Raw genomic sequence first — 14724 nt, 5'->3', positions numbered from 1 at the left:
CTCAACTCCGCTCTAAGACCGAGGAGGGTTTCAAGAGATGCTGATAGGCCGAATGAATGAGGAAATGAAGAAATCATAAAATAGTAACTTTTATCCGCATGCAACCTGACAGAAAGGCGTGGAACTCTGAAGTCAGATCGCGTTCCAATACCAGTTCTTCCACGTAGCAGCTGCTTGCTGAAGTTCATTCCACTGAGTGTTCAAGAAACGTTTGCTGAACGAATGAATGATATTCTAGCAGATATGTGAGGAATTAAACGAGGCCATACTTGTACGGTCCGCTGGCCACCATCGAGGCACAACAGAATTACTACTCTCCCTACTATATACCACGTTCTGTATTTAGGTGGAGTGTGAGTTCCCTGAGGGAAAGGGATGCCGGAAAGGCTTCCGAGCTCCCCTAGGGGTTGGGTCACATTTACGTGACTAGACTGTAGATGGAGGACTACAATTTTTTAAATGCTCCGGGCGAGGAAGATTATATACATTCCGAAGGATCTGTCGCTTTCGCAGAGCCCTCAGGTCCCATCATTCCTCGAGAATCTCGGCTAGTTCGTGAATAAAAAGGTCTACGGTACCTGAGTTAAGGTTTGTGCTCCATAGGACTCCACCCCACCCCGCGCCTCAGTCCGCGGAGCAGCCCACCGCTTGCTCCTCCCAGGGGCCGGCGCCTAGGGAGCACGCCTGCGCACTCTTCTCTGCTTGTCTCCTCCCTCCTTCTCTTCGGTAGTCCTTCGCGTTTCGAGCGCTGGGTCCTTTTTGTCCCTTACTCCGAGCGGTGTCCGCTTCCGTGCGGAAGTGGTGGCCGTGAGGGAAGAAGATGGCGGCGACTGTGGTGGCGTCGCCTGGTGCGGCAGCTAGTCGGGCCAACAAGCGCGGTGGCCCTGGGCCGGGAAGCGGCAGCGGTTCGGGAGCCAAAGGGGCGGAGGAGGAACCGCCGCCGCCCCTACAAGCAGTGCTGGTGGCAGATAGCTTCAATCGCCGCTTCTTCCCCATCTCTAAGGACCAGCCTCGGGTGAGCGCCGCGCGCGGAATCAGCCAAAGGGCCCGAAGGTGGCCGCGCTAGAGCAGGTTATGCTTTCGGCTGCCTAGTGAAGAGTGCTCTGGCAAACGGACACTCGCACTGGCCGCCTCAGGTTTGGAAGGCATGCAGCAGGCTAAATGTAGGAGTAGTGCTTGTGAGAAGCCTTCACGCTTCGATTCAGTGCCCCAGGAGGTTGGGCTGCCTTTAACCGCGCAGTGGAAAAAGATCCTTAGGTGAATGGGAACAACACTTCCTTTTCCTGCAAAAGGGAGGTCATATGCCTGAAAAAAGAGCAGACCGGTAAAAGTCTGATCCCATAGTAAGTGCTGTCTTGAATTTCGGAGGTGTCCTTTTTTTCTTTCCAGGTTTTAATGACAGCCGATGCCATCTGTCAAAAGGAGGACAGAACTGGTTTAGTGATTGGTTGCCAGCAGACGCCGTATTGTCTAGACACTGGGGAATGGACTTGGACTGAGCTAGTCTTAGGGATTGCTGGGTCACTCAGCAGGCCCCAGTTCAGTCAAAGACAGCTGCATTCGGATCAGAAAAATATCCTAACTTCCCACTCCCCCCCGAGAAGCCTAATGGCTGTTCATTTTGGACAAATGATCGGAGTGGCCAGAAAGAGATCAGGAAAGAAATTTTATGAGGAAAGGGCTTTATCACTCCTTACGTTTCTGGAGATATGATTGATTTTTAGTATTATCCTTTGCCAGGGCAGCTTTGTTCTGTAGCAGCTATGTGTCTGGTGCTAAGCAAGTAAATTACATGCTTGCTGTTGGATTCTCATCCTAGATCGTCATGCTTAGAGCATGCCATGAACATCAAAGGTAGGGACCTGATTACTTTTAACTTTAGAAGATAAAGTAAAAGGATAGTGTTTGGAAACTGGTAGGGGAGTGAAAATTGCGGTTAAGTGGAGGAAAGAATAGTACCCAGAGGGCCTTCCTGGATTCCAGACTTCAGACTTTTTTCATCTCCTGCCCTCCAGGTCCTCCTGCCCCTGGCCAATGTGGCACTAATTGACTACACTCTGGAATTTCTGACTGCCACAGGTGTACAGGAAACCTTTGTTTTTTGTTGCTGGAAGGCTGCTCAAATCAAGGAACATTTACTGTAAGATTCTGCAACTTTTCTTTCCATTTTTCACCATTTTTTCCAGTTTCCTTAGGATGATTGTAACTAAATAAGAGGAAATGGTGACGGGGGGAAATGTGTCTGTTTGTATTCCATCATAAGGACTAAGGGCAGTCTCTTTACCTATCAGGAGGTGAGCAGCTGAACTTGTGACAAAGATTAAAGAATAACATTTGGATTTTTTTCTGAATCTCATTTATAAAGTTTGGCCTCCTACATTTTGCTTTTATTTAAAGCCTCCTATATGGAAGTCATAAGAGTAACATCTTTGTTTTGCTACTGAACTTCTAAATATTGAGCCTTTCCTCATCTTTGTATTCCCAGTGCCAAGCTTAGTACAAAGCACATAGTAAATAAACACTTAACAAATGTTTGGTGAAATCTTCTTGAAAAAGAGTGAATCTCAGGATTTATAGAAGTTTAGGGAATAAAGACTAGCATGATGTCCTTCAGACAGCTCCTAAATTTGGTTTGGACTTTGCAAGGAGAGAAGTGGCATGGAAAGTATGTTCCCAGAATACTTTGTATACTCTAAGTCTCAGCAGGATTTTGAATTCAGATCCATGTTTGAGGACAGGTGTCACAGTGTGGAGAAGAAATAACTATGTTTCTCTATCCCATAAAACAAGGCTGGTGACACAGGATGCTGAAACCATTAATTAGAGTTCATAAATCCCTTTGAAGTAGAGGATGCTGGCAAGAACCCAAAAAAGCCATAGAGAAGGAGTATGAATGTTGAATGGGGGAGAAAAATAGGGAAGCTCTACACAGTCTTTATGTTTGATTTGCTCGTTCCCCTCATCCTCCTTCCTTTAGGAAATCCAAGTGGTGCCGCCCTACATCCCTCAATGTGGTTCGAATAATTACATCAGAATTATATCGATCACTGGGGGATGTTCTCCGTGATGTTGATGCCAAGGCCTTGGTGCGCTCTGACTTCCTTCTGGTGTATGGGGACGTCATCTCAAACATCAATATTACCAAAGCCCTGGAAGAACACAGGTCAGGATGGGAAGATGGGAAGGACAAAGGGTTTGGAACCAGCAGAGCCCCAAGACTGCTATTTTGCTGCTCTCTCCTTCCTATCCTTTATAGATTGAGGCGGAAGCTAGAAAAAAATGTATCTGTGATGACAATGATCTTCAAAGAGTCATCCCCTAGCCACCCAACTCGTTGCCATGAGGACAATGTGGTAGTGGCTGTGGATAGTGCCACAAACCGGGTTCTCCATTTCCAGAAGACCCAAGGTCTTCGACGGTTTTCTTTTCCTCTGGTATGTGGGTATCTGGGGTCCTTGAAGTGGGAAAGTGACAGGCTTCAGCAGGAGACAGTTTAAAGTCCTTATAACTTCTCCCTACAGAGTTTGTTCCAGGGCAGCAGAGATGGTGTAGAGATTCGCTATGATTTACTGGACTGTCATATCAGCATCTGCTCTCCTCAGGTGAGCTTTTCAGGGCCAGAGCTGCGCATACAAAGAGTAGAAATCTGAGGTATGTTATTGCCCCATTAGAAGGCCAGGGTATATTTCTTCTTTTTCTCTTATCAGTTCCACAGTAAACAGGTGCTTCATCTTGACGCCAGTATCCCATTGGGAGCCTTTTTGGGATTCTGGCCCTTGTCCAACTGTCATAGGGTCTGAATGTCTCTGGAGGCTAATCTTTGCTTCCAGATAATAGCACTCACTGTGGCCCCATCCAACTTGCCCCCACAGGTGGCTCAACTCTTTACAGACAACTTTGACTACCAAACTCGAGATGACTTTGTGCGAGGCCTGTTAGTGAATGAGGAGGTAAGAAAAGATTCCCACGTCTCTTTAGAGGGCTATGATTTTATCCCATGCTGATAACTTTTGGTCCCCTTTTGTGTTTTATTGAGCCTTAGGAGTAAGAGAAAGAACTAGGAGGTGGGGCGAGGGGAGAGGGAAGCAATACACAAAGAAACATCTTGACCATTTGGCTAGGACATTAAGAGGCAGAGGAGAACTTTAGAAAAGAGTCGTACCTGGTTGCGTTCTTCCTTTCTTACTTACTTGGGCGACTTCCCTTTCCTGTTCCCTTTTCAGATCCTAGGGAACCAGATCCACATGCACGTGACAACTAGAGAATATGGTGCCCGGGTCTCCAACCTACACATGTATGCGGCTGTCTGTGCTGATGTCATCCGCCGATGGGTCTACCCACTCACCCCAGAATCAAACTTCACTGACAGCACAGCCCAGACCTGCACTCATTCCCGGCATAACATTTACCGAGGGCCTGAAGTCAGCCTAGGTCATGGCAGCGTCCTCGAGGAAAATGTGCTTCTGGGTTCTGGCACTGTCATTGGCAGCAATTGCTCTATCACCAACAGTGTCATTGGCCCCGGCTGCCACATTGGTGAGCACAGGTGGGGAAGTCAAGCTGGTTACCTTAGGAGCAGGAACCTGGGAAGCCCCATGTCTTCAGAGAAGGTTAGAGAGGGATCATCCCTGAGAATGAGGAACTAGTGTGGCTACCTTAGTAAAGGACAGAATAGGGATGTGAAATTTGTGGCCTTTAATTTGTGGCCTATGAGCATCTTATTGGGTGACTCTTCACATTCCAGAGTACCCTATTCATGTTCAGGACCAAGTGGATAATTAACATACAGTAATGACATCTGTTTGGTGCATTGCAGTTTACAAAGGGGTTTTGCACTCATCGTTTCATTTAGCCTCACAAAAACCTTGTGAAGTGAGTATTATTTATCCCCAGTTTATAGCCAAACAAACAGGCTCAAAGAAGTTGTCTCCCTTAGGGTCATAGCTAACGAGAGGCAGTGCTAGGACTTGATTCTGAGTATTCAAAATGCAGTGTTTTTATTCTACCATTACTACTACCTTGTTACTTCTTGTTAAGTCACTTTGGTTGTAGGAATGTGATGCTTTTAATGCAAGTGCCCCTTTAAAAGAACAACAATAAGATTCTAACTCTAAAATGTACAAGAAGAGGGAGGCGTCTGGCTGCCTTAGTCGATAGAGTATAGGACTCTCGATCTCAGGGTTGTGAGTTTGAGCCCTGCATTGGGTATAAAGATTACTTAAAATCTTTTTAAAAAAGCAAAATGTACAAGAAGAGCTGGAAAAATTTAGTTCTACTTCTAGACATGGATATGTTTCTAACAAGGATCTTGAGTTTAAGTGGGTCCCTAGATATCTTGAAGGTTCTCAGGTTCTTAAGTCCAGTATATAGTCTGTGATTGTTGGAAACCTGGTGGAGGATGGTCATGGTGAGCACTGTTCTATACTCAGGCCGGAGCTTAGAAGGGGAGAGGGTGTTTCTGGTGAATTAGCGGATGGAGTATCAGAGCTGGGTGGGAATTGTGCTGGTATCAGTCAGCCCTGTCCTCAAGGAATGGCCCTGGTCTGGAGTCCTGAGTGACCAGGAATACTTCCTGTCCTGAGCCAGGTGATAACGTGGTACTGGACCAGGCCTATCTGTGGCAGGGTGTCCGAGTGGCTGCTGGAGCACAGATCCATCAATCTCTGCTCTGTGACAATGCTGAAGTCAAGGAGCAAGTTACACTGAAGCCACGCTGTGTCCTTACTGCCCAGGTGAGACCAGCTCCATACTATACACAGGGCCCAAACTGGGTGGTGGTCATGTTGAACCAGAGGGGCCTTATGTCCACCCATGTTCCAGCCTGAATTGTGAGTCCCAATCCAGTGGATTGATTTTTTTTTTTAATATTTATTTGTTTATCCTGAGAGGGAGAGCATGCATGCATGTAGGCACACAAGTTGGGGAAGGACAGGGAGAGAGAGAATCCCAAGCGGGCTCTGCACTGTCAGGCAGAGCTGGACACAGGACTTGATCCCATGTGAGATCATGTCCCGAGTTGGAGGCTTAACTGACTGAACCACCCAGGCACCCCCGTTTTTTAATGTTTATTCTGAGAGAGAGCGCACACAGGGGAGCGGCAGAGAGGGAGGGGGAGAGAGAGAAAATCCAGTGGATTCATTTATCTTCTACTTAGCTGTGTAAAAATAGTTGCTCTCATTGTCAGGATGTGCCTTTCCCCAACACAATCATGGATCTGTGCCTCCTACTCTTTTTTGGTCCCCTAGGTGGTAGTGGGCCCAGACATCACGCTGCCTGAGGGCTCGGTGATCTCTTTGCACCCTCCAGATGCAGAGGAAGATGAGGATGATGGCCAGTTCAGTGACGATTCTGGGGCTAACCAAGAAAAAGAGAAAGTGAAGCTGAAAGGTGTGAGGCTTAGCAAGTGTGGGGCATCTGTGTGTCTCTCTGCCCCAGGGGAAAACCAGTATTTCCTCCTAGAGGGATTGTGCTTTTCATGTGCCTTCACTAAAGATCAGTGCTTTTCCAGGTTACAATCCAGCAGAAGTCGGAGTTGCTGGCCAGGGCTACCTCTGGAAAGCTACAGACATGAATGTGGAGGAGGAAGAGGAACTACGGCAGAATCTATGGGGTGAGCTCGGCCTTATTCCTGTCACCACCCCCCTTCGAAGTCGGAATATTTTGAAGGAGAGTGAACACTTCAGAATCAGACTACTTATTTATTACTTTATTCATTCAGACAAGGTAGGGACATTGCTCTGTGTCAATGGCTCTTTCCTTACTTTTCTTGTTTCTCACCCTTAATGGGTTCCCAGGACTCACGATCAATGTGGAAGAAGAGAGTGAAACTGAAAGTGAGCAGAGTATGGATGCTGAGGAGCTGGATAGCCGAGCAGGCTCCCCACAGATGGATGACTTCAAAGGTGAATGGCCAGGGGAACAGTCCTCTGGGACAAAAAAGGAAAAACTCCAGTTCATTCTTTGTCTTAGATCAACTAGCCAGAGACTTGTGTTTCTCCCAGAAGGGGTTTTGTATAAAGTAGGCCTATAGGATGCTGGGGTGGCTCAGTTGGTTAAGCATTCAACTCTTGATTTTGGCTCAGATCGTGATTACACAGTTTGTGAGTTTAAGCCCCACATTGGGCTGTGCAGTAATAGTGCGAAACCTGCTTGGGATTCTCTCTCTCCCTCTCTCTCTGTGTCCCTCCCAGCTCATGCTCTCTCTCTCTCTCAAAATAAATAAATAGATTACGGAGGATCAAGGGGGAGAAGAAGGGGAAAAAATAATTGGAGAGAGGGAGGTAGGCAAACCATGAGAGACTCTTGAATGCTGAGAACAAACTGAGGGCTGACGGGGGTGGGGGAGAGGGGAAAAGGGGTGATGGGCAAGGAGGAGGGCACTTGTTGGGATGAGCACTGGGTGTTATATGGAAACCAGTTTGACAATAAACTATTTAAGAAACAAATTGATTAGATAGATAAGTCTGGACTAGAGAATTTAAAACATCTGGAGTGATGTTGGCTCATGAACTTCTTGCTTTGATTTTAGTATTCCAGAATGAAGTCCTAGGAACACTACAGCGGGGCAAGGAGGAGAACATTTCTTGTGACAATCTAGTCCTAGAGATCAACTCCCTCAAGTAAGAGCAGCACCCCCCTCTCCTCTCCACTAGTTAATCTGAGGCAGATAGAGGTTCTTGCCTGTTTCCTTCCCAGATAGGAACTGATTCCCTCAACATCCCAAGTGAGCAAGGCTAGTAGAGAATTAGGGTAATTCAAGGAGAGCATTAGGTTCTGGCCTCAGCATAGACTTCCCTCTTCCAAAGTCTTCCCTTGCATGTCGTTCCATCTGACGTCTCCCGCAATGTCCTGTCAAAGTCATGGTCCTACAGCAAGCTGAAAGGGCCAGTGAGGGCCCTGGTGTCACCCCAGTCTTCCCACAGGTATGCCTACAACATAAGCCTAAAGGAGGTGATGCAGGTATTGAGCCACGTGGTCCTGGAGTTCCCCTTGCAACAAATGGATTCCCTGCTGGACCCAAACCGTTACTGTACCCTGCTGCTTCCCGTGAGTAATGATGGGCTGGAGACAAGAGCTTGGGTGGTGGCAGATCTACATCCTTGCTGTGTTTCGCTTTAAAGGAAATAGGGAGTAGAAAGTGTTACTGTGGGATATGTGTTACTTGTGGTTCCTTTCTCCTTGCCTCTGGATGTAGATTGGGTACTAGAGCAGCCCAAAGATATATCCAGAATAGTCCTGGACTTTTATACTCTCTGACTGAAATGATTTGGCACAGAATGAGATCAACCGTTAGGCTGGCAGTAGGTATTTTGAGACAGCCGGTACACTCTAACCCCCTTTTACCTTCTCTGGGATATCTTTTCTTTATCACCAACCTGACTGCCAGCAACCCCCAAGTCGCTCTGACATGATTCCTCAGGCCTGTATCATCTCCCCCTTGTTTTCCCATATCCTGATAGACTTGTGTTATCAATGTTGACTTTCTTTGCTATCCAGGTGGAGGTGCATGCTCAGGAATATATTGCAGCTCCCTTCTCCTTTCTTCCATAGCTACTCAAGGCCTGGAGTCCTGTTTTTAGGAATTACATAAAGCGTGCAGCTGATCACTTGGAAGCACTGAAAGCCATTGAGGACTTCTTCCTGGAGCATGAATCTCTTAGTACTTCCCTGGCCAAGGTGAATACCACCTCAAGCCCCCTAGTCCTGCATTTGCTTTGAAACAGGCCTTGGCTACCTTTATGGAGACACAAAGCAGGCTGACATGAATCCAGTATGTAGTTTGATTAATAGCACCATCCATCCCTATTATCATGCTGTTTGCTAGGATAGTACAGCTTGGAGCCAGGCTAGTAAGGCAGCCATTTGGTGATTATCCTGGGGACCCAGCAGTAGTTCCAACAGTTAAACCCATCCCAGTAGCAGAGTAAACAGCTCATTCTTGTCTATTTTTAAAGCAGCTGCTTAGTGTTTAAAAGGAAGCTGATAGTCTGGTAGAGAGAGGTGCTAAGATCTTGCCTCCTCTCCCTCTCTTATCTATTATATCTTGCTAGATTCTTTGAGATCCCTGAGATCTCCTCTGCTGGCCTTCTGTAGGTACTGATGGCTTTCTACCAGCTAGAAATCCTGGCTGAGGAAACAATCCTGAGCTGGTTCAGCCAGAGGGATATGACTGATAAGGGCCGGCAGTTGCGCAAGAACCAACAGGTGAGTCGGGCTGCCCTCCTTTCACCACAGTGGTCATCCGGTCCCTGGCTCTCGGTCATAGGTTCCAGGGTGGTTGGTCCCTGGGACTCTGGCTGCTAACGCTGTTGATCTGCCGAGGAGAACAGAAGGGTTATATGCCCCTTCCTCGGTAGTTCTCCACTCTGCTTCCTTACAGCTGCAGAGGTTCATTCAGTGGCTAAAAGAGGCAGAAGAGGAGTCATCTGAAGATGACTGAAGTTGCACCGCCTGCTCCTATGGGTCTGGTTGATACCCCTCCTGGCTTCTGGGCCAGAGCAAATGAGAGGCTAGTTGCAGAAGGATAAGTGATCGCCATCCAAGCTGAGACTTAACAGGAGCAGAAGCTGGAACTACAGTATTCTTCCCACCGCCAGCAACCATGTGCCTCCCATCCTGACTGGGGAGTTGGGAAAAGGGAAGGTGGGCTGGAACAAAGCTCTGCCTGAAGAGGAGCAAAGCAGACCCTTCAGTCAGAGGAAGCCCAGAGGAACAGTTTTATGCTCTGGCTTTCCCTTAGGGAACAGCAGAGAGCAGCTGGACCTTTCTGCTGCTTGTATTTGTTAATATTAAAAAAAAAAAAAGAGAGAGAGAGGGATGTATTTGGTTTCTCTCCAACTCTGACTGATCAGCTCTTAAAATAGGTGACCAAAGAGTTCTGAACCTGGCAGCTTTTCTTTAACACCTGGGAGAGTGGGAGAAGAGGGATGTTATTGCCACTAGGTGGTACTGTGGTGCCTTGCTAACTGACCATTGCCTTGGCTCAAGGGTAGTGAAAGGCCTAGATTCTTTTCCACCCTCTTGTGGTCTGGAGTAGTGTTCCTGAGCCTATTTCCATAGAGAGTCCTAATGCACTTTCCTGCCAGAGGGTGATGATCCAAACATACGTAAAGTCCCTTAACCAACTGCTATGCTTTGTGCAGTACAATTATCAGGTAAGCTGTGATATTCAGCATCTTAAAGATAAGGAAGTTTGCTTAAGGTTTCAAGACTCTTGAGGAGTAAAGCTAAGGACTTGAATCTCATAATTCTTTATGAGAATTCTTTATGTTTCAGCATATTCAGTGTCTCAGTGAAAGGAAATTGCCTCCAGAGGTAAATATAATCCCAAGCCAGCAATGAATATCCTAAGAACAGAGAAAGACCCTATGAAATGGCTTTCCTCTAGTATTGTTTACTGTATGATAAACATTTTGCTAAATACTTTTTTTTTTTTTTTTTTTTTTTTTTTTTTTTTCTAGGAGAGAGAGACAGCGTGAGCAGGGGAGGGTCAGAGAGAGAGGGAGTCACAGACTGAAACAGGCTCCAGGCTCCGAGCTGGCAGTCAGCACAGAGCCCGACGTGGGGCTCGAACCCACAAACCGTGAGATCATGACCTAAGTGAAAGTCGGACGCTTAACCGACTAAGCCACCCAGGCGCCCCTTTGCTAAATACTTTTAATGTGTTTAGTTAAACTTCACGGTAGACAGAGCAGGTCATATCCCCATTTTAAGACAAAGAGCCTAAATTTAAGAGAGGTCCCATAACTGGTCATTGATAACGCTGGAGTTTGTCATTTTGCTCTGTTGTCCCCTGTAACCTCAACTATGAGACATGCTCCTCGGTCTCATCTTTTTTAGCTCTTGTCCTAAAACCCTTACCCTATTGACACTTAAACTGTGGCAAATGTTACTGGTAACCAGTGGCCCTCCTGGACATCACATAAAATCGTTGCCATTATTCATTTTAGCTGGGTAGAAAGGAGTAAGCTTAGGAAAATAATACTAAATTGTATTCACGGGTGTGAACGGGCATTACCGTGTATTCCTAAAGAGGGGAAAACAGGATTTGGCTTAGTTTACTTTTCCTACTCAGTAAAGCTCAGTTCTGATTTTTCAAATAAAGGAACTAGTACCTGGAGGGCATATGAAGGTTGTGGCATGGACTGCTAGGAGATGTTAAATACAAGTAACTGTAGGGCATCTCTGATTTGTACCTAATGGGTGTCAGAGACAAGAGGCTACCTATAGAACTTTTTAGAAGGAAGAGATTCCTTCCAGAGGAGTAAGTAGGGAAGGCTTACAGGATTGTGACACTTGAGTGGCCTAAAAAGAAAGAGTAGAAGGGGCTATTAAAAGCAAAGCAAAGGATTTCCATTTAAATGTGGCACACTAAACATAGTTTTTGTTTGTTTTGTTTTTTACTTTTTCAAAAACCCCATTCAAATGGAATTCTTCCAAAAAGGCACATGACTCAGTTAAGGAAAACCAGAGGTGGTCACAGTGAATAAGAGACATTAACATTTTGGAAAATGAAAAATAAATGAAAGAGTGAATGAAAGTTAACAGAGGGGAATGAGATGGGTTCTCTCTGTTGAGGTGGTTAACAAGAAGCAAACCCAGTGTGCCCTTTTGAACCCAGAAAAGGTTCAGCAAAGGGGATAAGGATTGGAGCTGAGAATGGGGTGGGGTGGAGAATCAAAGATCTGTATAAGAAAAGACCCCCCAGGTTTCTACCTCATCTGATCTACCCGGATGATTACCCCAACTCTTCTGTAAGAAATGGGAGATTTAGTCTCTGAAGAAATGGTGGAAAGGAAATTATAAAAAATACTTATGAAGGTTTCTTAAACCCAAAGGTCAGGATTTTTCAGACTGACCGCTCATGAGTGCGCAGTAGAATGAATGAAATAGCCCCATGAAATTTCAGAACCTTAAGGAAAAGATATTAGAAGCCTCTGGACTCAAGAGTAGACATGGGGGTGAGGGTGAGGGGCTAGATTGGAAATGAAGGATTAAGTGAAAGTATATGAGTGGTAGGGCTCTGAATATCAGCACACACCAGGCAAAAACAAGCTGAACTAGTGCAGGGGAAAAAGCCTTTTAATCCTATATTTTTTGTTTTCTCAAAACAAAAACCATCTTTACCCTATTTGATCACCCTACAGTGAAACCTGTTAGTTAAAAAGCCCTGTACCTCGACAGAGCTTCCTATCAGCTTTTTAGTATTTCACTCTTAAATTTGAATAGACTGCCAGTGGTTATTAAACATTTGAGGAAACTTTGAGCGTGAAAGGCAGAGACCAAAACAAAATTGAAACGAAGGAAACAATGACAAAGTAGGGAGCTTTTTGAAAACCATGGGTGGGGGGAGCTATATTTATTCTCAAAAGATATTGTGTGTCTGAAGAAACTACTCTGAAAAGGGAGAACTAGATAACAAATTTTTTTTCAAAGAAGTTTTTAGGGGCACCTGGGTGGCTCAGTTGGTTAAGCATCTGACTTCAGATCCGGTCATGATCTCCCTGATGATCAGTTAATGGGTTTCAGTCCCACACTGGGCTCTGTGCTGACAGCGAACAGCTTAGAGCCTGGAGCCTGCTTTGGATTCTGTGTCTCCCTCTCCCTCTCTCTCTGCCCCTCCCACACCTCTCTCTCTCTCTCCCCCTCCTCACTTAAAAATAAAAGATTAAAAAAACATTTAAAAATTTTAAAAAATTTTAGAAATTAAGAAGTGAATAAATTGTTTCCTACTGAGAATTGGAGGACTAAATAACCAAATAGGATGGAGACTATATTCATCTTTATGTACTTGAATTTTGAGTTGTGACATTTTATCTATCCAACTGGATAATGTTAAGAAAGTCTTGCAAAAAGATGCAATCATTAAAAAATAAAAGGGAATGGATGATAAAGGAGAAAAAATAATCCAGACCAAAATCTAACAAGTTATAAAAAGGACAGGGAAAATAGTGATGTTACTAAATAATTTAAGGAAACAGTGTTGGTGTGCCTGGGTGGCTCAGTTGGTTAGCTGTCTGACTTCGGCTCAGGTCATGATCTCACGGTTCCTAGGTTCGAGCCCCGCTTCAGGCTCTGTGCTGACAGCCAGCTCAGAGCCTGGAGCCTGTTTAGATTCTGTGTCTCCCTCTCTCTGGCTCTCCCCTGCTCCCGCTGTCTCTCTCAGAAATAAAACATTTTAAAAAATTTTAAGGAAATAGTGTTGAATTTCTAGTTGGAAAGGACTAAGTGTCTAGCACAGTGAATAAACACCAAAATGTATCACCATGAAATTTCAGAACACCAGGAATGAAGAGAACTTCCTAAAAAACTTCCAGAAAGAGTAAAAGCAAGTCCTGTGTTGGGAGGCCTGGGTGGCACAGTTGGTTAAGTTATGACTTCAGCTCAGGTCATGATCTCACGATTCCACGATTCATGGGTTTAAGTCCCGTGTCAGGCTATGTGCTGACAGCTCAGAGCCTGGAACCTGCTTCAGATTCTGTGTTTCCCTCTCTCTCTCTGCCCCTCCCCTGATCACACTGTCTTTCAAAAAAAAAAAAAAAAAAAAAAGATAATATGCAAAGCCTCAGGAAAAATAGAGATCTGACTGCTTAATAGCACTGGAAGCTGGAAGACAATTACTTTCAACTCAATCATATTTTCAGATTTGCGAGTTCTCAAAAGGTGTTTTATTTTCCATACTTTGAAAGTAAGCCACCAAAGGGTGTGCTTTACCAAAGCAAAGGAGTAAAAAGTATCCAGGAAATGGGGATGCAACACAGAAGGAGAGGTAATTCTGAGGATGATGCAGAGAAGTCCCAGGATGAGAGCTGAGACGGCTGACCAGAGCAAGAGAGCAGAAGTTTCAAAGGGAGGAAATAGTTGGATAATCTATTTGACAATGTAAACAAAATATGTATTGAGAAACTATTAGATTGTGTATTAAGACTTAATGGTAGATATACTATATAAAAAAGCAAATGAAAAAGTAAGGCAATGATTAATGCCAGGAGAAACAAAAAGTTGTAAAGGAAGCACTTACTCAGTGAAAATGTCAATGCTAAAAACTATACTGACTTAACCAAAAAGTATAATTTTACTATTTTAAGAGGCTAGGGGAAGGTGGAAGAAAAATAAATCCATCAATCAAACTTGGAAATAATATGCAATGTCTAAAATGCATAAATCAAGAAATAGTATAAGCTTTTTAAAAAAAAAAGTATACGGGGGTGGGGCAGAAAATGGGAGAGAAATGCTGTTAAGAGCTTTCTTAATATGCACATATATTCAATAAAAAAAGAAGGGTATGAAGCAAAAATGCACAAGATACATGCAGGCACTAGCAAATAGGTTGAATTGCTCAAGTAAAAAATGTAGCCAGGATAAAATGAAATAAGCTGTAATGGTTGACAGTTTAGATTATGGAAAGTTTTGAATATGGTGCTAAGAATATTTGGAAGGCACTGGGGAATGTGGAGAGGTTTCTAAGCAGTAGAGTTGTGTGGAAGAGGTACTTACTCTGAAAATGCTAATTGGACAACTATACAAAATGGAGTGCGAGGAGCCCACACTTGTTACTGTGGCCTTAAAGGATCTATGTGGTCTGGTCCCAGGCTATGTTTCCAGCCTCATCTACCACTATCACTAAAGTCACAATGCCCTTCCTGTTCCTCAAATTAGGAGGGTTTATTTGTGCTTGAGCCTTTATATTTGGCTCTACTTGGAGTGCTTCCCCCTGCCCAAACC

The 14724-nt window shown here is 44.8% G+C and overlaps 1 protein-coding gene across 1 annotated transcript; it reads left to right on the top strand.

The window, feature by feature from the left end:
- Window positions 1–786: 786 nt before the first annotated feature.
- EIF2B5 (eukaryotic translation initiation factor 2B subunit epsilon) lies at window positions 787–10408 on the top strand. The gene is made up of 16 exons (XM_039241680.1): window positions 787–1015; window positions 2016–2140; window positions 2978–3163; window positions 3257–3434; window positions 3522–3602; window positions 3873–3950; window positions 4224–4536; window positions 5587–5732; window positions 6246–6387; window positions 6509–6610; window positions 6795–6902; window positions 7529–7619; window positions 7923–8046; window positions 8551–8676; window positions 9094–9204; window positions 9380–10408. Exons 1-16 carry the CDS (start codon window positions 821–823, stop codon window positions 9437–9439), a joined length of 2166 nt encoding a protein of 721 aa, XP_039097611.1. The 5' UTR covers window positions 787–820; the 3' UTR covers window positions 9440–10408.
- Window positions 10409–14724: the final 4316 nt, after the last annotated feature.

The sequence above is a fragment of the Hyaena hyaena genome, unplaced genomic scaffold (assembly GCF_003009895.1).
Source record: "Hyaena hyaena isolate Hyena2069 unplaced genomic scaffold, ASM300989v1 scaffold_199, whole genome shotgun sequence".
Lineage (NCBI taxonomy): Eukaryota > Metazoa > Chordata > Mammalia > Carnivora > Hyaenidae > Hyaena > Hyaena hyaena.
The sequence above is the reverse complement of the archived record's forward strand: the minus strand, read 5'-3'. Positions and strand labels throughout refer to the sequence as shown.